This window comes from Lytechinus variegatus, chromosome 1 (assembly GCF_018143015.1).
Source record: "Lytechinus variegatus isolate NC3 chromosome 1, Lvar_3.0, whole genome shotgun sequence".
NCBI classification, from domain to species: domain Eukaryota; kingdom Metazoa; phylum Echinodermata; class Echinoidea; order Temnopleuroida; family Toxopneustidae; genus Lytechinus; species Lytechinus variegatus.
Window position 1 is genome coordinate 89,096,386 of NC_054740.1, and position 24,721 is coordinate 89,121,106.

Consider the following 24,721-nt stretch of genomic DNA (forward strand, 5'->3'; position numbering starts at 1 on the left):
TCAATAATCTACATTAAAAAATGCTATATCATGCCCACATGATGTAACACTATCTTATCAAAACACATTCGAATGGGCAAATTTCCGTTTAAAAAAACTTACTTTCATTCTGTAGGCAATGAAATTGTAAGATGAGAATTATACATACAATACTCTTTCTGATTCCTCATTCCATGTTACAGTGACCAGTACCGCTTCCAACTTTTCCAATTCATGTATCAGCTAGATAGAAATAGTATACCTTATGTCCTAAGAAATAAATTTATGAGAAATAATACTTTACATTACATAATAATAGACAGTCAATGACTATCCCTCACCTAAAAATTTTTTTTTAGCGAAAACTCTATTTTTCACAGGACCGAAAATCTGAAATTCTCTGGACAGAGTGATAAAAGAGACAGCTAATCTGAATCGATTTAAATTGCTCATCAAAAAATTCTTCTGAATTCTTACTGATCTACTCAAATATCTTGTGCATTTTATACTTATCCACGGTAGTCATGGTAGTGTTTATTATTTCAAGTCAATGAATGATATTGTATATAGTGTATATACATTGTACATTCGTGTTATAGTGTTTCTATAATATATTTTTAGAATTTTGCTTATTATATTGCTAAATTCATATCATATTACCCTCGTATAAATTTTCGATAGGGGGTCTACGTCCTAAAAGCTTTGCCATTCAGTAGGCCCTCCCTTTTTTTCAGTTTATTGGTAAGTCTCAAAACTACATTATCTTTTAAAACCTAAGTAGCGATTGAACTTTAAAGTATGTATCAATGGACAGAGTTGAAACGGTTTTCAAAGGGGGGGGGGGCTGACGATGCAAAAAATCACAATCATATGGTAATTTTTACGTTTTTGTACATGGTTTTGGAAAACAAAGTGGGGGCTGAAGCCCCCCAGCCCCCGTTTCCGCGGCCCTGATTATTATTTTACTTTATCACTTGACATGGGCGATGTTCAAATATTTATTATTTTTGTCTGGTCATCGGCCATTGTCACTTGTTAGAAATCTGGAATTAAGATTGCTATCATGATTTTTTTCTCAAGAGATATATGAAAATTGGGGGAATATAACCCCTGCCACTTGTCTAGAATATTTGTTATAAAGAATTACATATCCCATTTAATTGAAAGTGTGTGATATGATACTTATTTCGTATATTTTTTAATGAAGATACGCGGGACTATAAACATTGTTGTCCTCACGATATTGACATGCATTCGAAAAAAAAAAGGTTAGCATGAGGTCGGCTAATGACCCTTCGTATCCAATTCACAAATAATGACCTTTCGTGTGCACTTCTTTGCTATCAAATCTTCGAGAAAAACATGTTTGAACTAAACAATGACCTTCTTCAGGAGTAAGTAAGTCAGTAATCACTCCACTTTTGAAATCTACAGATAAAAATTAGCCTGTCTCCAATGCTGATGGGAGGGTGGTGGTGGCAAACATAAAGATAGTTTAGGATATTCTCATTCCCTCGTTTCATTCCCTCTTCTCACCCCACCCAGGGGAGGATCAAGCTTTTGCCAATAGGGGGGGGGGGTCACTAATATTCTCCTCGATCGGCCTCTCAAAGTTGATTTTTGTTTCTTTTGCCGCATGCAGGAGTAACCCTAACAGTCACTTCTTAGCTTTATTCTTATAAAGCAAAAACATCTTAAGTCCTATTTGATTTAGTGCGAGAGGAGCTTATCTTTTTAGGATTTAATCTATAAATTTTGTACTGAAAATATAACTTTCAGGGCGATGTCTGTGATCCTGAACAAGATGCGAATGTAACTAGATAATTACTGTGAGCGCGAAGCGCGAGTAGAAAGTTTTAAATATGGCGTTCTGGCCTGATCGAAAAGGGGACTGTTTGTAGTTAGCCATGAAGACGATGCATATTTCAACAATAAAATAATGTGAGGGCGAAGCCCGAGCTGAAAATTGTTGACATTCTGACCTAAAAAATTGACTTTCTAAGCACTTTTTGTAATCATGAACGGGATAGGTACATGTGTATAACTTAACAATCGATGAGAGCGCGAAGCGCGACCGGAAAAATGAGATTCAGGCCTGAAAACGGGACCTTTTCATGTTTTGTAAACCATTTAAATGATGGGTAATTGTGTATCTTCCTATATTAATACTGCGAGCGCGAATTTTTGATTTCCTGATCTGAAACTGGATAATTGAACTTAGCACGTTATAAGTAAAGAACAAGCCGTGTATCTCCATAGATGTGCATGCGCGTGTTTTAGATTTAGACCTAGAATCTGGGCATTCTTAATAGATTTTATTTATCACGAAAATAAATAATGAGAGCGCGAAACGCGAGCTGAAAATAGTTCATATACCAATCTGAAAAAGGGTCAATTTAAGCACTATTTCAAGCACTTTGTACGAAAATTGTGAAGTGGATGTGAATCGCAAATGGTGCAAGCGCAAAGCTCGAGGTGATATTTTGTTTATATTTGCTATGACCTAGGACTGGGGCATTATATAGAAATTTTGTCATCGTATGAAAATGATGAATATCTGGGGAGCATTTCATGAAAGGACTTGTCAGACGTTTTTTCCGACAAGTCCTATGTTATCCGACAGTTACTATAGTAACAGTGCTTTTCAACCAATCAGAATCCAGGAGAGTTGTCATATCTGACAACTTGTCGGACGAAAATATTGATGAAACGCGCCCCAGGTTATTCCTCTTCCTTAGCGCGAGATGAAACTTGTCGATAATGAGTATAGTGTCGATATTGAGCCAAGATTGAGTAGTCACGGTGGTCTTATTATCAAGTAGAAAGTTGAGGCTTAAAGGGGTGGTCCGGGGTGAAAGTATTTCAACTAAATAGAGTAGAATTCACTGAGCAAAATGCCGAAAATTTCATAAAAATCGGATAACAAATAACAAAGTTATTGAATCTTAAATATAAATATTTTGTGAAAACAGTCGTCATGAATATTCATTAGGTGGGCTAATGATGTAACATATCCACTTGTTCTTTTGTATTTTGTTATATAAAATTAGGTTTATTCAATTTTTTTCCTCCAAAAACTAGAAAAATGGGATTGACAACCGATTTAGTGCATTATATATTTAATGCTGCAACTTATTTCATTATAAGGGAGACATATTATTCACACAAGTATGAAATAATGAAAAAAATATGATTTCATATAATAACATAAGAAAACGGAAAGTGGAGATGTGACATCATCAGCCCACCTAATGAATATTCATGACGACTGTTTGTACAAAATATTGCTAAACTTTAAACTTCAATAACTTTATTATTTGTTATCTGATTTTGATGAAATTTTCGGCATTTTGCTCAGTGAATTCTACTCTGTGTATAAAGATATAAATATTTTCAGCCCGGACCATCCCTTTAAACATTTCGATTGGTGAATTGTAAACATATTTCAGATCGCGTCTCTCACATTATAATCTTCTATCTTATTTGAGCATGAAAACCGAACGTTGAAAAAGAGTAATCAGAAAATAGGGCGATAAACAAGTAGAGTGTCAAAACGCCAAAATACGAGAAAAAAATCCCCTAATGATCGCCTTGGTCAAAAAGAGTTATAATTTGCAAATCTGATGCATTTGCACAAAAATCCCTAAGAGTGTGCAAATCTGGGACATCTCGGGGGACATCTGCACAAATCCGCTTTAGAATGTCTTAGCGGACTTCCCTTGAATCCTTGTTTATAGACCAATTTCACGGCGGTTTATGTATTTGGCCCTCTATCGGCGACGCCATTGCTGCGGTGGGCAAGTGCGCTGACCGCGATTGGCTCTGTGTACAAATTCAATGAAAGATTACAGATAAGCTCTGATATTGTGTCATTAACTTCATCATAAATCAATAAAATAAAGCATGGACACCTGGGTAGACGATGTAAGACAATGGCCATATCTGACCGATGAAGGTATGATGAATTTTTGCACTTTGGCTACTTTTTCCCCTTAGTTTTGTCAGTAAAAGTGAGTTGATGATGACCAAGAATCGCTGTTGGTTTTCATCAGGGAGCTCACTTCTTGTTGCTAGTAAATTGTGTTAGAGTAGCGGGAGAGTGAACGAGACATAGAGTGAGAGAGAGGGAGAGAGGATGAGAGAGGGGAGAGAGTATGAGGAGGGGGATAGTGAGAGGGGAGAGGGGAATAGTGAGAGAGGGGGGGGGCTAGCGAGAGAGTGTGTGTGAGAGAGAGAGAGAGAGGGATAGTGTTATACAGAGAAGGGGATAGTGAGAGGGATAGTGTGAGAGGGAGAGAGAGAGGGACTGATATTTCCATCTAAGCATGATCAAATAAATCCCCCTCCCTCCCCCCCCCACAGAAAAACCACCACCACCACATTTTATGCATGCAGGCCTATAAGTATCCAAAAGGAGGGGGCAAGGCAAGAGAATAAAACAGAGAGGAAGGAGAAAGGAGGAAGGGGAAGAGAGATCCACTGGCGACGCATTCCTTCATCACGGCCTGGAAACCTATGCAGGGAGTACGGCTTCACACACAAACAGGCTTCATGAGTCCAAGGCGAGTGAATTTCACATTCACTTTGCTTCCAATCCTGAAGCTTTCTCCAATTGTTGTGGCAATTGAACACAGCACAGCTGCGACCTGAACTTCTCTGATTAATGCTCATTGTGAATCTTACAAGAAATCTGCTCAATTGGTCCAAAATAAAAAAAAAATCGAACGAATGTACCAAATACCCTATTGACTTGTGTACTATAAAAGTTGATTCGCCCACCGCAGCATGGCGACCAGTCTGCTGCCCTCTCACGTTGTGAAATTGGTCTATAGGGTGGGGTTTTTTTTCAGGACGATTCTCGCGGATGTTTTCTCCTCTTCACTGAATAGCAGTGACCCCCCACTGTAAAAATGAAAATAAGTGAAATTACTAGATAGAATCCAGGCAAAAAAATCCTAATTTTTTCAAGTGTTTATATGTAAGTTTGGCAATTGTAAGTAAAATTTATTTCTTTTGCATCCATTTTACTCAAGTAAAATGAATTACAACAATCTAATATCAAAATTTAAATATTTGCTTGCTCTTAATGAATATTCGGGTAGTATTTTAAAAAGGCGTTGATTGAAAAGTTATATTTATTTACGTACATTCAACATGGTTTTATAATTAATGATTGTCTTTACCTACAATTGGAGTTAGATTTACACTTACTCCACACTTCGCCTCTCTACACGGTAGGATGTGAAAGTCAGTGTAGCTTGTCCAGTACTGTGTGCGCTTCATTGGCGGTTATCTGGAGTACTCCCCTTGGAGTGGAGGATGTGCATATATTGTGCAGGAGATGTATGCGCTTACGTACATGATAAGTTAAAAATAGCCAGCTTATATTATGTTATTATTAGGAGACTGCAACTGATCGATGAACAACAGAATTGAATCCGTTTATTTTGTCAAGGTTAACATTTTTCTTTTACAAATGAGAGCTTCGAATAACGATACATTCAGTTTCTACTACACGTTTCTTCCTCTCAAAGATGAATAGAACATATAAGCCATCATTAAGTTCCAACTTTTACGTAATTTGTATTTTATCAACAACATCATTGTTATGGCACATGCTGAATAGATAAATGCAAATGAAATAAAAATAATTGCATGAAAATTTTACCTTCCTGAAAAAAGGTTTTTGAATAGCTACACCCCTAACCTCCGAGCTTAATGAATTTAAGCCGATTATGTCGTTGGAAAACCCTGAAATTACTAAGCTCTTTTCATCATTTGGGGTTCTGTCCCTTCGTTGCGTTCACCACTCAATATACGGCGTTCTCTAATGAGCTACTATTCGGCTCTTTCAGCATTGGATATTTAAAGGGATGGTCCGGGCTGAAAGTATTTATAACTTAATGAATAGAGTAGAATTCACTTAGCAAAATGCCGAAAAATTCACCAAAATCGGATAACAAATAACAAAGTTATTGAATTTTAAAGTTTGGTAATATTTTGTGGAAACAGTCGTCAAGAATATTCATTAGGTGGGCTGATGATGTCACATCCCCCACGTGTTCTTTTGTATTTTATTACATGGAATTAGGTTTATTCAAATCATTTCCTCCAAGAACTAAAAAAATTGGATTGACGAGCGATTTAGTGCATAAGATATTTATTGCTGCAACTTATTTCATTATAAGGGAGACATATTATTCACACAAGTATGAAATAATGATTTTATGTAAAAACATAAGAAAACGGAAATAAAAATCTGCCTGGAGATTATGTTTTCGATGATCATTTTTTTTATGACGATGAAATATGACGTCCTATTCGTTTTCAATAACAAAATGAAAATAACACTGTTTAAAGATAGTACTGTTACAAATGCTCGACAATGAGTCTATGATGATATTAATATTGTAATGTACAATTCTAAAAATGCACGAGCTTTAATCTTACATCATATATTCTTACACATGATTCTATATACACTTATATATATATATATACTAAATTGATACGAGCACTGACAATCAATCATTTTTCATTCCATTTGAATTAATGAATTGATACGAGATTTGGCAATCATTCATTTTCGTTGCTTTACACTAGCTCTATCCTAGCTAAACAAATGAAAATACGCGAAAATAATCTCAAGCACACATGTACAAAAAAGATAACATGGAAGTTAAAATTAGATTTAAAAAAACGTAAGAAAGCAGAATTGGATTGGAAAGATGTGGGATTTTTACTCTGCTTTTCCATACATCAAAGGTAAGACAAAGGTACACTTTTCGAAATTCTGATCTTTATAATTGTACTTTTCATATATTTTTAAATTGTATTAAAATTCTGAATAAAAGCAAAAGTTTACAAAATTCAGAAGCTGAAATTCAAAGTGGCGCGATTATAACATGCCTCATATTGTTAAAATCCCGTTACCGTCTTAGGCGGTATAGCCTTCCAACTATGTATTTTTCTTCATTCCATTCTGCTGCAGTACTTTGCTAGAGCTATAATACCAATGATGTAATTTGTTCAGACACCGAAAATTGCAATAGTAAATAATACCACTGTACAGAAAGTAGGATAGATAAATATATGTACTTGTAGTAGCAGTTTAACAGCCAGAATGCTAGGTTTGTGAAGAGGTGCGATGTTACGTAATATATACATGCAGTCATATATTCTACGTATATAGCCATTGGAAATATGTTATTTTGTTATACTCCGAGAGGATGTCTAAAGAGTTAATAAATCTTATCTCTCCTGTGTAGATACTTCAATGCTGTAATGCGCAAATATTTCAATTTGAATCTTATTTGATGAGAAGGCGGCTGATCCAGAGGGTGGGGCCCCCGGGCCCCTGTCCCTGATATCAAGGAGGGTGATGGGTTGGAGTGACCAGCTTTCTCTCCATTTCCTTCTTTTATTTGTCAAATAATTTTTGAAGAAAAGTGTGTCGCTTCTAAGGCCTCTTCTCTTCCTGGATCCGCTGCTGAAAAGAGTGTGTCGTTGCGGTCATGATTGTTATCATTACATCTATAAAATGACAGTGGCTTAGTTGAGGCCACTGAAGACACCATCGGTATGCTGTGTGTTTGTGAAAAACTGCTATTAAGTTCATCGGCATGTAAACAAATTTACTATGTTTACTGAGTATATTTAAGCTACATGCAGTTACAGAATACAATCTATTTGCATTGCACAATGAAGAAGTCGGTCTACTCATTGTGACCTCGAGTGAATGAGCGAGTTTTCCCTCATTTTCTGTTCCCCCAAAGCGACCCTTACCATGCTTACAATAGTTCAAGATCACATCTTTCGCACCATCTTCCTGTTACAGACGAACTTTGCAGTGGTATTTGTGGTGGAAAATTGTGAACTGAAGTCTTTCAAGTAGCTAGTGATCTCTCATTGATCCTTTCTTGAATGTTTAGATCGAAGTAGATTATAAAAATCACACATTTGATACGAAGTACACTCGTTAATTATTGTGATCAACAAGAGTCGCGGATCGGTTGCCAAAGTCGGTGGTGGTCGGCAATGATAGCGACACAACCAGTTGGTCACTTTTACGTTTTGTCATACTGAAAAAAAATGTGGTTTAAGCTACCCCCCCCCCCCCCCCGATTCCGCTGCTCCTGGACCAGAGTTCGTATTCATCAATGATTTGTTGTGCATAATAAGTCGAGTTTGAAATGTAGAATATAAAGGTGTTTTTAAACATATCAGTATTGTTTGAATGTTTCAATTTCTTTGTATCCTGACGAAGATGGTGCTTCCAGTATATATATATATATATATATATATATATATATATATATATATATATTATATATATATATATATATATATATATATATATATATATATATATATATATATATATATATATATATATACATATATATATATATATTATATATATATATATATATATATAACACATGACGTCAGCGGCATCTACAGCTACAATAGTTCAATGGGGTGGTTGAATCAATTAATGTCCTTTTCAAAGTTTGCACCTTTGTTTTCTCTGCCGGAAACCTCATTGTCCTGCACTAAAGCCGGTCTGTAGCATACCATAGCAATGAGATACATACAGCAAGCTGCTGCTTTAAGAGCCAGTGCTATAACGGTCAGTCTCCAGGATAAGCTTGCATTGTCGTAGATCCAGCAAGAACCACGTGTTCCACATACGTCCTGCCAGAGAATACAGGCTTGGTCTATCACAGCACCAACTATGATAGGTCCTGGAACTGAACCTAAATAGAGGAGAATGAAACAGAGAGATAATCTGCAGTAGGAATTAGTGATAAACCCTCACCCTCAAACTTGGGGACAGAATGATAAACATACGATTAGACTGTTAGAAGCCAAGGAAATGGCTAACTTCTGGAGATTTAGGCTCACTTTCCTAGATGTTTGTTTTTAATTAGGATGCCTATTATCTGAGGGTCGTCAATGGCGTTTTGACGTTTTATATACCCCAACGAATGTAATGGCAAATAATAAAGCGCAATGCACAATATTGTGAAGGGCATCCATTATGTGTCAGTTGTTGCAGTAACGGTTAGTGACCAGCACTAGTCCTATGCCAACAAAAAAATTCCACTATAAAAGTGAACTGTGAATTACAGCTTTTTTGAAGTCAAGTCAGTACTTTGGGCGCGTCGTGGTCTACATTGGTCCCGACTCTCATCTCTCAAACATATAGGGTCATGGGTTCGAATCTTCGCCATAGCGTGTTTTCCTTAAGCAAGAATTCCCCCACATTGTGCTGCACTCGACCCAGGTAAGGTGTATGGGTACCCAGAATGATTTATTTCTTGAATGCACTGAGCGATGATTAGCTGCAGCCAGGGTATTAACAGTTGCAATTTGAATCCTCTGCCAAACAGCGCTATATATCCCACTTTATTTTACTGACAACATTCTGAGATTGCCGAGTGCCAGTGGTCGGTGCCATGAGTAACATCTTGACATCAAACTTCATCTTTCATACCAGGTAATGTTGTCCTCGTGTCCTTGTTATTACATAACAAGACAGATGCTCATTTTGTGCATCAGAGCATCATCTCTCCCGGCGCGGATAGATCTCTGTCGCGTGCGACCTCGCTTGACCTCAAGCTGAGGACAGAGCCCCGTCTTACAAAGAGTTTTGATTGATGCGATCAACCACAACTATCTGAAATGCATGTTTATTCAAGACATCTTCTAGATGATGTATATTCATACATTCATTTTTTTTTGACAATCCAGTGTGCTTCTCATTGTTCCCAAAGTACATTGTGCAAATTTCCAGAATAGAAAATTATGGTATTGACGGATGTCCATATATTTGAGCTTGATCGGATCAATCGTAACTATTTGTATTAAAGACGGGGTTCAGATCTGTTACTCTGTTTTGCTGAAGTCCAGGGTCTCGTTTTTCAACAGAATCTATCCTATAGAATGACGCTCAATCCCCGGGGGGCCACTTCCATTCACAAGTGGATACCATGCGCGACCACGGGGTCTCGGAAAGCACCCTAAACACGTAATTTCCATATTCTGAAAATGCACCCCTTAACAAGTATTGGCGTGTGAAACCCTATACCCTTAACAAGTATTGGATACAAAACGATACTCTTGGCAAATGTTCCCTGAAATGAACCCCTAAAAAAGTACAGGAATGTTTTATTGTTCAGTGTTACGGGTCCTTCGTCGTCGGCTTTACAATAGTTTGGTTTAGTACGACTTCACCTTCTACACCTCGCGCAAATCGGACTCTAAACACGAAGTTTTGGGGCAAAAAGGACATCCTTTATAAAACATTTTGATTTTGTTTTATCATCCCCGCAAATTCGACCCTAAACACGTAATATTCATAGCGAAATAGATACCCTTTTTTCATTACTTTTGTGTTTTTGACACCCTTATCACGTTACGTACGTAACGTGCCCTATCGTGAAAAAGACATCCTTTTTACGTGTTTTTTGGTCGCGCATGGTATCCACTCGTCAATGTAAGTGCCCCCCCCCCCGGGGCTCAATATCGCGTGCAGCCCATGACTGAACCTCAGCCTAGTCTGCTGGGCAAACCCTTCACTCGAAATAAGGGTCTGAATGTGCAGCCTACTCATGCCTTGTGTACTGAAGGCTCTCAAGTTCTGTATGTGCTAGACTTTGCGTGGAGGCACACTTGTTGATCAAAGTTCCAATGAGGGTCTGTGTTTGCAGACTAACCTCAGCCGGGGGGGGGGGGGGTAGAAACTAGCTCAGGGATGTTTTGTTCCATGAAATTTACATAAAGCTCTATTTATAAAAAGATCTTAACTCCACAATAAAAGGGAGTCCTTCAGGACAAGAAATGAAGATGGCATACTCAACACCACTAGTTTGAATTCGGGATGTGTTTAGATATAAACGAATTTATTCAAAGACTTAGCAGGTGTCCAGTCCTACCTAGCCCACGTTTCAGTAGTGAAGTAAGTCCAACAGCCATTGACCTTTGAGAATCAGGTACACATCTGTCAACAATAAAAAAGGAAAGCAGAATAGTTCTATCAATAACCTGAGTGAAAAATCTGGCTCTCATTTTATTCAGATATCTAGAGTGAAAATGAAATGTTGTTGATTTCTGTAACCATGTTAGCATCTAATTTTAAAGGGAGATCCCCCAATTTGAGCAACAATTATACCTTATCTTCGACACATTTACTATGTTGGATAATTGCTCTACGAACCTGAGGATGACATTGAGCTCTGGAATCTGAGCGAAGAAGACTATGAAGACGAACGCGGCAGCGAGTACGGACCAGATATAGGGTTGATAGCTGCATGATGTCTGACACAACCCGGATTCCACAGTCTCCAATGGTCCTTCTAGACATGTACACTCTGTGTAGGTCTGTTGTAAATAAAACAGGGACAATAATTAGTATTTGTCAACTCGGAATAGGCCAATCAAAAATGAGTAGCAGGTGTAGTTAAGTGAAAATGAGCTACACGACAAGTGAATTAACTTAGAGAAACCAGATATTCGAGTATATGGATTTGTTACATTACTTGATGTTTGATTCAGATTTATTGCGGTTAATGATTTAATTCATTGAAGCATTTGAAAAATCCAAAACTAATAATTTTGCACACAAATCAATTAGATTTATGGAATAATTATCACCTGACATTAAGTTATGCTCTGCACTTTATTCATTCAAAGCTGTTTTTAAGAGAAGTACTCTGTTAAAATCATGATACGTAAAATTTCTGTGTGTTTCGTACCAACCGATAATACATTTAAAATGCATTATGTCGATATATGAATATATATGAACATATGTATATTCTATTAATCGTTTTAATAATGAAACAAAAAGAAATTCATCAGGTATAAATATATTTCAATTAGATTGTTAGAACGTATGTGTGCATATGTTGTGATTTGCTTATTGTTATGTTATGCTGAGAAAAAATTATTTCACTTGTATATACTTTTGTTATTGGAATGTGGGAATAAATAAATAAAATAATCAAACGAATATACATCAAGTAAAAAAGTTTGTACCCACCCCAAATAAGAATGATTAGACAATAGGAAACGGTGCTATAAGGTGATGTAGATTGTAAGGAAGTAATGACCCGAAGTAAAGAGCAAACTATATGTTGTAATCAAGCTTGTGAAATAGGCCTATATTGTATATTCCAGTCCAAGTGCAGACCATTCGCCTTTTACTTTTTACGTTATATCCTAATCGCTTGTCTTCTACAACTTTCAATCGTCACAGACCTTAACAAATCGATATTATTTCTTTAAAAAATACCCTTTTACCATCTGTCATTGATATAAAGATAAATCCATCCCACCCTTCATCTGTATCATAACGTCTGTCTATCCAGCTCATCTCAACTGAGATGTAAAATTGATTAATCAATATTTAATTTCAAAAAGACACATTCGTGACCTTTTATGGTAGCCAGTATCGGAAATGTCCTTACCCCATTTCCAGAGTTTACATCACAGCCTGCATGGCAAGGTGTGAAATAGTTTATACCATTTCCACCACATACTGGGAGAAACTGTTCCGCGGCACAGGAGCAGTCAGAATTGCATTCAGATGTCAAGTTTGTTCCGGTGTTTCTGTAATATAATAAACAGAGATGCAAACTTTCATTGTTGAGAGGGATTTATCAGCATTAGCAGAATTGTTCATGATGATAGTTAGGAGGGTTGTGTTCATAGTATACCGAGCCATGTTCTCCCTTTAATCAAATTTCTTGATATCAGTCGAGAATTGCACTTTGTTAACAACACAAATGTCAAGAATTCAAATATTTGTTAACGATATCCATTAATGTCATAATTCTTTAACATTTTACAGACGCTTGCACCATAACAAATAAGCCATCCTATACTCCTTAAATCTCACAACTTGCGTCTGTATAAATGTCGTGCAGCCAGGATCTTCTTGAAAGCTAGCGTGGAAGCATGACTGGGCTCATTCTTTCTTGAAACATTTGCCCTGGTTACATGTTGATAAAACTATAAGTTGCATTATTGTTTTATTTATAAGTGCATACATACTGGCAATTTATTAGGAAACAATCAAGTGTTATGTCAGTGCAAAGAAACACCCTTTCTACCCCCCCCCTGCTCTCTCATTCTTCTATTCATTCTTTCTTTCATCACCCCTTCCTCTCTACAGTCTCTGACATCCCAGACCATTGCTTCTAGAAGGTACATTTCATGTGGAAATCACTAGATATTTACCCTTTCGTGTTGGTATATGGCTCTGTAACACCAGCTAGATTCTGCTGGGGACAATGCCAAAGAAAGATGAAAGTTAACAATCCTGAAATAAGGTTTGCTGCTGCTATTAGTTTGAGTAAGCCTCGGATCTTCAGGTTGAACCGCCTGAGTACGAACCCAGCGGACAGGGAGCCAAAGAACCCTCCAAAGATACTCAGGACACCTAGGGTTTAAAAAACACATGAAGGTCATCAGACAGAAATAACTTTGAAATAGATATTAACATTCATAGAGTAATCTGTTTATTAGAAAATTGTGATTGTATACCGGGATAATTAATCGTCATTATACTCACTTTATTACCGATTTCGTATTTGATTTTACCATTTTAAAAATTGTCTGTAAGAATGAAAGGATCAATGACTCAGTAAACATATGAACATTTTCTTCTTCTCTGTCTGCTTATTCTTCACTCCCTCTTGCTCATTTATATCCTCCATGTTCTGTCTCTTCTTTTCCCCTCCTCCATCTCCATCTTCTTTCTTTCTTCCAACCACACTTTTTCTTTTCTTTTTAAAATAACTTTTCCTCCTCATCTTGCTTCAAAGTTCCCTCGGGATCCCCACTTCTAAAATCCTTTAGTAGGCTTACAGTATAGTTACACAGACCTGTCACTATTGTAGCGAATCCAGCTGAAAGAGAGAACTGATTCTCGAAGACCTTTGGCAGGAAAGCATTGAACCCATTAATGAGGAGGGCATCAGCTACCCCTCCTAAACACGTGAACACAAAGGTAGGGTTGGTCAACAGGTAGCGAAGCGCCCTCAAAAGGTCTGACGGTCGCTCTCCAAAACCAGCTCGTGTTGTTATGTCCAAACCGGAATTGGCATGAGCTTCGACAGATTTCTCTGCCCGGATCCTAGCAGTTGCTGTGTGGAATTATTTTCATTGATGAAAAATACGTTTAAATATATACAAAGAGATGCCTACATTTTCTCTGCTTGGAACTGTTCTTCTTCTTCTTCTTCTTCTCCTTCTTCTTCTCCTTCATTTTTTTTCCTTTACTATATTTCCTTTCTCTTGCGCTTACAATGGCAAGTTTGTGGGTGCGGATCCTAATATAGGCAAGAACTTAATAGAATAGAAAGTGTTGTTACTTTTTCATTAAAAATTCAGTCGAGACCTGTAACAAAATAGGGCCTATACAATTAAAAGTTTTTAAGACCTATACAGACTAAAAAGCCGTCGTGTCGGTGCAAGAGCGTCCTAAACACCACGATCTTTCGAGCACCACATGCGCGCAAAAACACCCTTATACGCATGTGCAATGCGTATAAAGGCGTTTCTACACCGATGCGGTGTGCGAAAATACTTAGTGAAAGCGTCCTTATACAGACACACGGATTTGTGGTACGGAAAGATACAATAATGCCAAAGCCGAAAAGTCGTAGGAAATCAATGAAATATTAAGTTATGTTAAAGGGGCCTTTGATTTTTTTTTACCAAACTTATATTATATTTATCATCATCAGTAAAGCATTAATAGCAGTGAAAGGTTGATATATATACTTGGAAACTCTTTTGGGAAGAGACTGAAGGGTATAATCAAGAGGATTATGGTGCAACCAACTATGATGAATCCTAGCCACCAAGCTCCAACCCAACCTGGATCAGACGGTGATAACATTACACTGTAAGATATGAATAGATAGGAAGCGGGGAGGGGGGATGCAGCAGACAGAGAGACAGAAACGGGGAGAGAGGGAGAGCAGAAGACATGTTAACGATTTGGAAGAGCCGAATTTCGAATTCAGGCATACTAGGTAATGATCAACGCACAAGATGTAAACATTTCGCGATTATTTTCGAAATAAAATACCATTGTATATAAATATAAATATATATATATATAAACTCCTCAAGAAAGAAAAGGTGATATATATTACTCCTCAAAAAAAGTTTGGAAATCTGACTTTGATCGATAATCGATTATATATATATATATATATATATGTATATATACAGTGCGTATCAAAAAAAAGTTTACACTTAGAAAAAATCCTGTAAAATTATATATTTGTAATATCCTAAAGATTTTTCCACATTTTAACATTGGTACAGATCCATTTAAGCAAATGACGATATAACTGTCGAAAAATATTACCGCTTGAGTGAGCACCACTTACTTTTGAAAAGTTAGTGAAAAATAATTTGCGCAGAACTTGGAAATAGTTATGCGAATAAAAGTAGACCTTAATTATGAAGAACACGTGGATTTAGCTAGTAAATTGATTTGATGATATCTTTTACCCTTTTAAACTTGTTTCCTTGCCCAAAACACTTCGAAGAGTGCATTGCGCCACACCCCACTCCCCACACACCGAGGCCATCTTGACGATATTTGCTTTACACTGAGCTGTGATTTACATGAAATGCCTAAGGCTTCATTTTCATTTCATTAATCATTGTCAAGCTTGGGAAAAGTGTGGAGGAAACAAGTATCAAATTAAAAATGGGATGTAAACCCACTTTAATGACACAAACTTAGTGAAAAATGCTGGAGATGTCTGATATAAACTTTTTGTTCAGATTCAGTTATGTCATTAGATCCAGCTGGCACACAAAGGGTAAAGGTTGTGCTTACTAAGTGTTGAAATTTCAATTTGGGTGGCAAAATTGTTACAAAATGCTGGAATGTATCCGTTTTATTTCAATCGACTAAAAGTGCAAGGGAAATGCATGAGAAATGTTTCGCAGGGTATGTTTGATTTCGCCCTTTCCCCTTGACACTGCGTGAAAATGAGCATTTTTGCGCAAACAGATTTCTGCGAGCTTTACAAAAATGGACAGTGCTCACTCAAGTGTAACATTCTGTCAAAACTTTTACTTTCGTTAGATAGATGAGACCAAAACCCATGTTTACCCACATGTTGTATATTTTTTAATTCCCAGGGCTTTTTCAAAGTGTAAACTTTTTTTTGATACGCACTGTATATATATATATATATATATATATATATATATATATATATATATATATATATATATATATATATATATATATATATATATATATAATTATATATACATTTACCTAGGCGCACCGAAGTAAATTCTTGATGAGGATGGGGCTAATAGCCTGTAGCATGTACACAGCAAAAACTGTGGTGTTAACCGGTGTACTTAGAGGACCACACCATTTATTTTACACCGGTGTTAGATTGGCGGTGTTAGGTTAGTTTTACACCTTTGGTTGGTACATTTGCACTCTTTAGTGCTATGTTCAATCTCTAGGGTGTGATTTTAACACCTCAGGGTGTGGTCCTCTATTAACACCAACTGGCGTTAGTTTTAATACCACAGTTTTTACAGTGTATAGGGAGGGATCATCTGTCAAGTTTGAGGAATGGACGGTGCTCATGTTTTTTTCGAATGGTGAGATATACGTAGCATTTCTTTTCTCGAAGAATCTCGAAAAGTTAACGCCCCCAACTCCCGGCGCCCCTGGAATTTCACCAATACACAAATACTGTTTGTTTTCCATCCCACCATGGCCCTGGCCATCAAGGGTTCTGGGGGTGTGCGTGTATTATTCTCCATAGGCAGCACCCCTATGTATTCTGGAAGGTGCGTAAAAATTTAGAAATGTAACCAAAATGACCTGCATTTTTTTTTTACTTTTACAAATTTCTCAGGACCAATTTGACCTCCATTTTTAAGTGAAATTCTTTTCTTTCCTTTTTTTGTTTGGCTTTTTAAAATTTACATCAGAACTCCTAGTGAACCAAAAAAAAAGTTGTTCAAAGTCCCTGCATCCCACTTTCGTTTTTAATATTAAGTTAGAATACCAACACTTACCCCTCAGGAATGGTTATCTCTGTGAAAATGTCTAAAAATGAACCGGATAAGATGAATCCTAGACCAGGTCCAAGAACAACACATGCGAAAAACGTCCCTGCAAAAAATTAAAACAACATAGCTTTCGGTAAACTGGTTGATATTTTGGTTAATATAAAAGAGAGGAGAAAATACAATTTTAATAGAGTAATGTAGAAGGTAACCCTTTTCACTAATTCAATGATCTCCTTTCATCATTTTTTATGGCAGGGGCCGTGGAAACATTTTAAAGTGGACAGACCATGCAACAAATACAATGGTAATTGTTTACGTTTTCTTTACATTTTAAACAGTGATTTATCTCAGCCTCCTCGGTTCTGCGGCCCCACTGTGGCTCCTGTAGGTAAGGAGAGTGTGATTCTTACCCGGATCTGTAACATTGGCTTGAGAATATTTCTTAATTACCCCCCCCCCCCCACCCCCTCTCTCTCTTTCTTACATTGTATTTACCGAAGTAAGGTCCATACGCCTTGCTGGATATAGATTCGTCCATAACAGTAAGACCCAACGTGTACAGAGGCAGAGATCCTATTCCAGCAACCACCTGTGCTGCACAGAAAAGGTAGATGTAGTTCGAAAGGTTCGAATCCGAACCACCACCACTCGACGAACATGCGTCATCCTCTCCACTTCTATTGCGGTTACACACCCCACTACTAGAGGATCCATTATTACCACTGCTGATAGCATCCACATAGGAGTAAGGTGGAGTTGTAAAATGGGGTAGAGCGTACAGAATACCGGATACACCAATCAGAACACAGCCAACGCCCACCCATCGGATCTTATGACCACGCCCTCCTACGTACACTACAAAGAGCACGAAGATGATGTTGGTAAAATCGTAAACGCTCACAAGAATACCCGTGCTCTGACTGGAAAGTAGAAAGCGACGTTCTATCGATGTGATAGAGCTGGGGGTAAAGCCATTTACTATCATACCCTGGATACAAAAATAATTAGTTGGTAGGGAGTAGAACGGGAGGGGGTAAACAAAAGAGAAAGTGAGACTCGCATTAGAATAAATATCGTTATCAGGGAGTCATCTGGATTAGATATAAGATCATTGGGTGTAGTTACAAAGTTGATCTGTTTATTTCCCGACATCCAGATGGCTTTCTTCTAATAGGTCTACTGTACACTACCATATTATGATGTTGTTCTTTTTTAAGTGATACTTATCATGGTGATAATTATAATTATAATAAGAGTCGGCCTAATGAAATGAGGGCATGGGTAATGTTAAGTTTTAATAAGAATGAATAATAATATGTCCATTTATATAGCGCAGTTACAATTTAAAACCATAGGAAAGAGCAATATAGCGTGGGGGAGTTCAGAATTCTGACTATGTAGCATAAAGGGAAGCCAATTGTGCTAACGCCAAGTGCTAAACCTTTGAACCAATCTGACAATACTGTATTGTATTTTTCAACAAATTGCATTTGGCATTAAAGTTAAAGTTCCAATAACTAAAATGATCGTGTTACAAGTAAGGCATATTACTAATTATACTAAAATCATATATCTGCTTTGCTACAATTCTTTTCACGCTTGAGGCCGGAGTCGTAGCAGCCGAAGATGACGTCATTACGATTTGGAATCGAGTATGCTTTTATACATCATGTGCATACATGGAGGCTCGAAAAAGACGGACTTTGGAAATCGGATCGCAAAAGATCACGCAGGTTACAATGTCATAAATAATAATAAAAATTCTAAAGAAAGAATTGTGGTGGTAAAACATGGTTTATTTGTATATGTGCAATGAATGTTTGTTTGCCTTGGCGCTTTACATTGCGGTTAGCACAACGGGGTACGTGACCTAAAAGATCAACGAGGAACAAACATGCATGTGAGAAATCTGGATATGACTATGTTGAGGGAGATAAATGGACTAATGATTTGAAATGAACATAATAAGATAATACTGAATTTATAAGCAGATCTTCAACTTAGTGTGTAAATGAGTATAGGGTACAGCATCTCAAATTGTTATCTAAAACATATTATGTCAAACATACTTGGAGAATGGTTGCGAAGCAAAGAGAAACTAGAAGAAAAGGTGGCTTTCTGAGGTGCTGTAACCACCCAGGTCGACAACTAAACCATCCACAATCAAGATCAGGTGAAACATCATCAACCACGACTCCGTTCACGCTATCGTACCCGTCACGTGGTGCCGCATTGATCTCAGAGAGCTTGATAGGTGAAGAGGCCGTCTTTGACGTCGATGAGGGAAGAGGATCGGATGATTTACCTCGTTCGATGTCGAGTTCATCCTGTTCAGATAAAGCTACCTGTGAGGTGTGTCCATGGTGAAACACGTCACCTGACATCGTTTGACCAGCACGTTGAGTGAACGAACAGGTGGACGATGCTTACTTTATTCACTGAAATACAAAGTGATTAATAAATCATAAGTAAAATGTATGAGATAAAGTAAAATGAAAAAAAATATCAAATATCTCTTCTTTTTCACGCCCATGGCAGTATCACTGAAAGGCATTTAGTCAGGACCTTCAGGTCTTGTATCACTCATTGCCACCACACTTATCTTACTGTAATGTGGTTGGTAATTTGCTCGTAAAACTAGTTTAAATCGTTTATATATCTACACAAGAAGGCTACTCGTATAATTACTCACCCTGAATATTTCCCTTCTACCACACCCTTATTAACCCCTCATATACTTCCAATTCATGTTTCAGTATAATATGGGATAATATTGCTATTTTTATTTATCGCAGTTACAATAACATTCTTCCCAAAGCTTTTTACTTAGTAAAGATGTACATACCTACAATGCTCGTAATAAAGATAAATATAATCCACATTTGTCGTGTTTGCTATAATAATATTGTACGAATTGATGTGTACTATTTGTATATTACAAGGAGCATTGTTTGCATTGTTTTTGTTTTCTTACAATAGGAGTATATCTTGACAAACAGTTTAGCTTCTGTTGACTCCCCAACATCGTGTAATATCATTGATTGTTATAGCATGTTTTACAATTTGTTTTTATGTGGAAAATGAATAAATGAATGATAGAAATTACAACAATAATGATAACACGCCCTTCCCAAATGGTCCTAAGTGCTCGCAATTTCAGTTTATTTAATTCATACAAAGATAAAAACAGAATGACATACAAAACCTGAAGGCAGTTGCCTCGAACAAAAAAGTTTTCATGGACTTCTTAAATGACTCAATTGTTGGGAATTGTCTTTATTCTGAGATGGAGTTTGTTCCATTTCATTAAGGATGCAACAATGAAGGTTCTATCTCCGGTCTGTTTTCGTTTAGTTGGATGCGTCAATAAGTGGGTATTCCGAGGATCTAGTCCTTCTACCTAGGACTTTAACTTATAAACACTCAGACAAATATTTCGGGGTGATAGGTTATTGAGTGATTTGAATACCAGCGTAAATTATGTAACACGGGTTCAGGAGGTGTGTCACGGCGGACCTCGAAAACAAGACGGGCTGCCTATTCTGGAGGCGCTGGGGACGATTTCGATGGGCCTCTGGTACTGAAGAAAGAAGACCGTTATAGAAATCAAGACGAGAAAAGGTTATTTTAACGTATGGCATGGTTAGTAGTTGATTGATCAATAAACCTACGAAAATTCTAGTCAAGTTCCTCAAATGTTATGTGACAGTGCAACGCCAGTAGAAATGTGATCATTCATAGTCATATGATTATCAAAATATACACCTAGGTACTTAATTTTTTCTGAAGGATTAATACCGAGATCACCAATTTTAAGTTGAATATTAGGCAATATCTTCAAATTGTGTGGACAAGACAGTATGACATTAACGTATACATTCGTAATTCCGAAGCTTCGTTATTCCGATGGTTCGTTATTCCGAAGGTTCGTATTTCCGAAGGCTCGTAATTCCGAAGGTTCCTTAGTCCGAAAACGAAGTGATTAACGAACAACGAACCTTATTTCGTTTTCGGATTAACGAACCTTCGGAACAACGAACCTTCCGAACATCGAATCTTATTTCGTTTTCGGATTATCAAACCTTTGGAATAACGTCACAAATGTTCGGATTAACGAACCCTTTTACGTTTTCGGATTAACGAACATCATAGGCAATTTATGTGTTTCGGAACTACGAACCTTCGGAATTACGAGGTGTAACCAATATTAAAGTATCATGATCTAAAATGCTTATCAGGAACTATCGATGCAAAATATCAATATTCTGATATTTAGAAGTTGTTGACCTTAAGGTCAATGACCTGTAGAGGTCAGCAGATGTCAATCATGATTAATATCCTATCTTTAATGAAGCCGATGGTAATATATAAATAGAACTGGTGAAAAATTAATGCTTTAATCATAATATCTGAAAGTATAATGGTCAGATAAGTCTTTGTACGTAATCATAAACTGAAGATTCTCACGATGGCAGCCACTTTTATTGTTATTAGGCCAGTGTTTGTACTATTACCATGTAAAATCATGTACACTTCTCAGACCTAATCTTTTAACCTCTTGCATGTTCTGGACTTTTAGTATGTCAATTTTGGGACTTCAAAGAAATGCACTGCGGTAAAATATATATATACATGTATGTATTGCAATTACTTTGCGGTTGATCCCCCAAACCACGAGTTCAACCGATAATTTTAAAAACCGCCTTTGTGATTTCTGGCCTCTCTCATTCTTGACATTAACAAGAGCTGATTCTACACTTGGTTTGGACTTGTATGCTTACTGGAATGGATCGAGTACGCTGTTGGATTCCATAGTATTTACTATTTATCGTACTGGATTACTTGATTACAAACAACCTTTCTAATGAGCTTACCAACAAAAGTTCAATTTTAAATGGGTCTATATCTTTTTAGCTCATTTTTATCTAAAAGTGGACATCTTCAAAGATGTCTAGATGATATCAGTATGAGCACATGCAGGAAAAAACTCCTGTAGTAAGTGAACTATTGACTATAAAAAAAACCCCGGACAACATAGGAACCTAGAAACCGTGGAAGTGAGATGATGCTCATCACTAGCATCAACACTGAACTATTGCACCAAAACATCCCAGCCATGGCGTAATTTCCTTCAGCAAGAAACTGATCCACAATGTGCTGCACTCAACCCAGGTGAGGTAAATGGGTACCGGTAGGAAGTTATTCCTTAAGAAGCTGTGTGCGCTCTGAACGCCTAGCTTAGCCTGATAATATAGGAGCGCCTTGAGCACCTAACAGGGTGGATATGTTCGCAATATGAGTACCCTATATTATTATTACTATTATTATTAATATATCTTCCTTTTCTCCCTATTTCATTCATTCATTCATTATTGTGTTTATCACTGAAAAAAAAGATAAATGATGTTGCCCTTATTTTCTAATCTTCTTTAATCTTCCTTTTTTCTATTCTTCGAATGACATCAACATTTACAAATACAGCAATCAAATACTTAACAATTATATATAGACTAAAAAAAAAGCACGAGTAAAATCATAGAACAATGAATCTTATTAAACATGTATAGAGACTTATAAACCAAAAGTTTAATTAATATAACCGATCTTTTCCTACTCCCCTTTTATTAAAAAATCAAGAAAATATAATTAAGAAAGGAAATAAAAGGGGAAAAGGAAACGGAAACTAGTTCAAAGTATTGTGTTTGTCGGCAAAATTCAAGGTCTTAACCCGGCCTACCCTAAAAAAAATAATGATAAAATGAAAACATCCGTGCGACGCCCCTAAATGTTACATAACGCAATGTTTTAAACATAAAGTGCATACATTGGCAGACTTGACTGACATCTCGGGGTCAACTAATGAATGAGAGGGATGTGCCAACCCGCCACGAGTAAATAAACAATCAAATGTACCCCCGGAATATGAATAAATATGATGGAGTGAGAATGTACTTTGAACTATTTTCTCGGTCAATGCTGGTTTCACGCCCGTAAAAACATTTTCCATAGACTCGTGTGTTAAAATCGCACTGTTAAAAAAAAAAGATTAGTAGGATGAAATTCGAGGGTCGAATGTTAACTACCGGTAATTGGATAGGATAGGCCTATCTGGCATTCCATATCTGACCAGAAAAGGATAGGCTATCTCATTTTAAACATAAATCGGCATTATGAAGACAGCTCATGACGGGACCAAATTCATCATCTGGAACTGTAACATAGCCCCAGAAGAAATGGAATTCTTCTGCAAGTCATAAAGTTACGAAAGTCAAGTGATATTTTTTCATCATTTTTTTTTTAAAGGAAGTTCAGTATACGTATAGTTGCCCGTTTGAGAATCAGTGTTATTTCCGATCATATTCATACACTAAGCTTCTGTCAATCAGCTGTATCAAGAACTTTTGGGTAAGGAGTCGGGTTAAATGAATATCTTTTTTTGTTGTTGTCATTCGGCTCGTGACACCTGCTATGATGAATACAAAAATCACAAATAAGTTTTCCAAACAGCGTTTCATTTGATCCTACAATGTACCAATATGCTTACCTGATGCAGTTTAATCCAGGGAATGATTTTCCGGTTTTACACACTTCGAAGCAAACTTAACAAAAATGATGAAGGTGTACAGTTTCAGATCTTTGAAATCAACATCAATTTTATTAGGAGAGATGTACCTCTCCTGAATAGTCGCATATGACACGTAAAACACCAAATAACGATTATATACCTAGTTCATTCCTATATCTGTATACATGTATAGACACGGTAGAGTTTGTGCATTTACGATTCGTGTGCATGCAAAAGAATGGGCATACAACCATTCGTATGCACTGTGATTGTGAAAAAGAACTCAATTGTTCTTATTCAATGGAGAATACCAAAGAGCTTTAAAAAGCAACCAACCAACCGTGAAAATCTACCACTGATCAGAGCGATCTTTACCACGATTGCCATTACTCGGTTGATGGGAATCTGTGGCAAAAAGGTGCGCCCCCAGAACTAGAGGTAGAAACTCTCGCAGGGTGTCAAGCTTGGATGACTTATTAACAAGGGATACTTATGCTAGATTTCTTGACAATATTCGTACAGGGTTGTATAGGCGGATGCAAGGGGCCGCCCCCCCCCCATTGACGGAGCAAAAAAAAAACCACACAAAAAACAATAGACTAGAGCCATTCTGGAAAAAGAGGCCTGTATAAACTTTTAGAAGCATTTTGAGGTAAAAGCTGGGAACCAGTCTATTTCACACAATTCATATATGCTGAATCTGATTAGACCGGTCCCCAAGCTGATTTTTTATGTTTTTACCACTTAATTTACATAACAAAATGGCTGCCAAACTGACCATTCAGAATATCATTTCTACAATGTTCTTGAATTATATTCGCTTTCACAGACGTGGATACTGTAAAATCTTGCACACATAACGTGTACTATTCGGGAAAATTTATTAATTCTGTTTGCAGCTAATTAATTATGCAAATTTATGCACATTTTGGAATTATGCTATGATTTGATAATTTCAGGTCAAATGTTTTTAATTTTTGATACAAATAATATTTGCATCATTATGAATAATCGTTTGGCCCTGATATAATACCATTATATAGTCAACATGGTAAATAATAATGTATTTTTTTTTTTTGATTTCTTACGTATTTCATTTTC

General features: G+C 36.9%; 1 protein-coding gene across 3 annotated transcripts; it reads right to left on the bottom strand.

Moving 5' to 3' along the window:
* Window positions 1-8,390: 8,390 nt before the first annotated feature.
* LOC121427578 (solute carrier organic anion transporter family member 4A1-like) lies at window positions 8,391-23,873 on the bottom strand. Of its 3 annotated transcripts, XM_041624048.1 has the most exons (12): window positions 23,600-23,873; window positions 20,525-20,635; window positions 19,125-19,493; window positions 17,551-18,043; window positions 17,062-17,158; window positions 14,773-14,894; window positions 13,872-14,132; window positions 13,225-13,426; window positions 12,453-12,594; window positions 11,201-11,364; window positions 10,920-10,984; window positions 8,391-8,738 (listed from the first exon to the last, which is right to left on the bottom strand). In XM_041624048.1, the coding sequence occupies exons 3-12, from the start codon at window positions 19,437-19,439 to the stop codon at window positions 8,470-8,472; spliced, it is 2,130 nt and encodes a 709-aa protein (XP_041479982.1). In that variant the 5' UTR covers window positions 19,440-19,493; window positions 20,525-20,635; window positions 23,600-23,873; the 3' UTR covers window positions 8,391-8,469. The 3 variants fall into 3 exon arrangements, with proteins under 3 accessions (XP_041479982.1, XP_041479973.1, XP_041479988.1); XM_041624039.1 differs by lacking the exon at window positions 20,525-20,635; XM_041624054.1 differs by lacking the exon at window positions 20,525-20,635 and having other exon boundaries at window positions 23,781-23,803.
* Between the last annotated feature and the right edge of the window lie 848 nt (window positions 23,874-24,721).

Excerpts from the sequence above, each read along its gene's own strand:
- LOC121427578 (XM_041624039.1), bottom strand. The coding sequence starts at position 19,439 with ATGTCAGGTGACGTGTTTCACCATGGACACACCTCACAGGTAGCTTTA. Across the intron at positions 14,133-14,772 it reads CTTCCCAAAAGAGTTTCCAA|CAACTGCTAGGATCCGGGCA; the intron begins GTATATATATCA and ends AATTCCACACAG. Across the intron at positions 11,365-12,452 it reads ATGTAAACTCTGGAAATGGG|ACCTACACAGAGTGTACATG; the intron begins GTAAGGACATTT and ends TATTTACAACAG.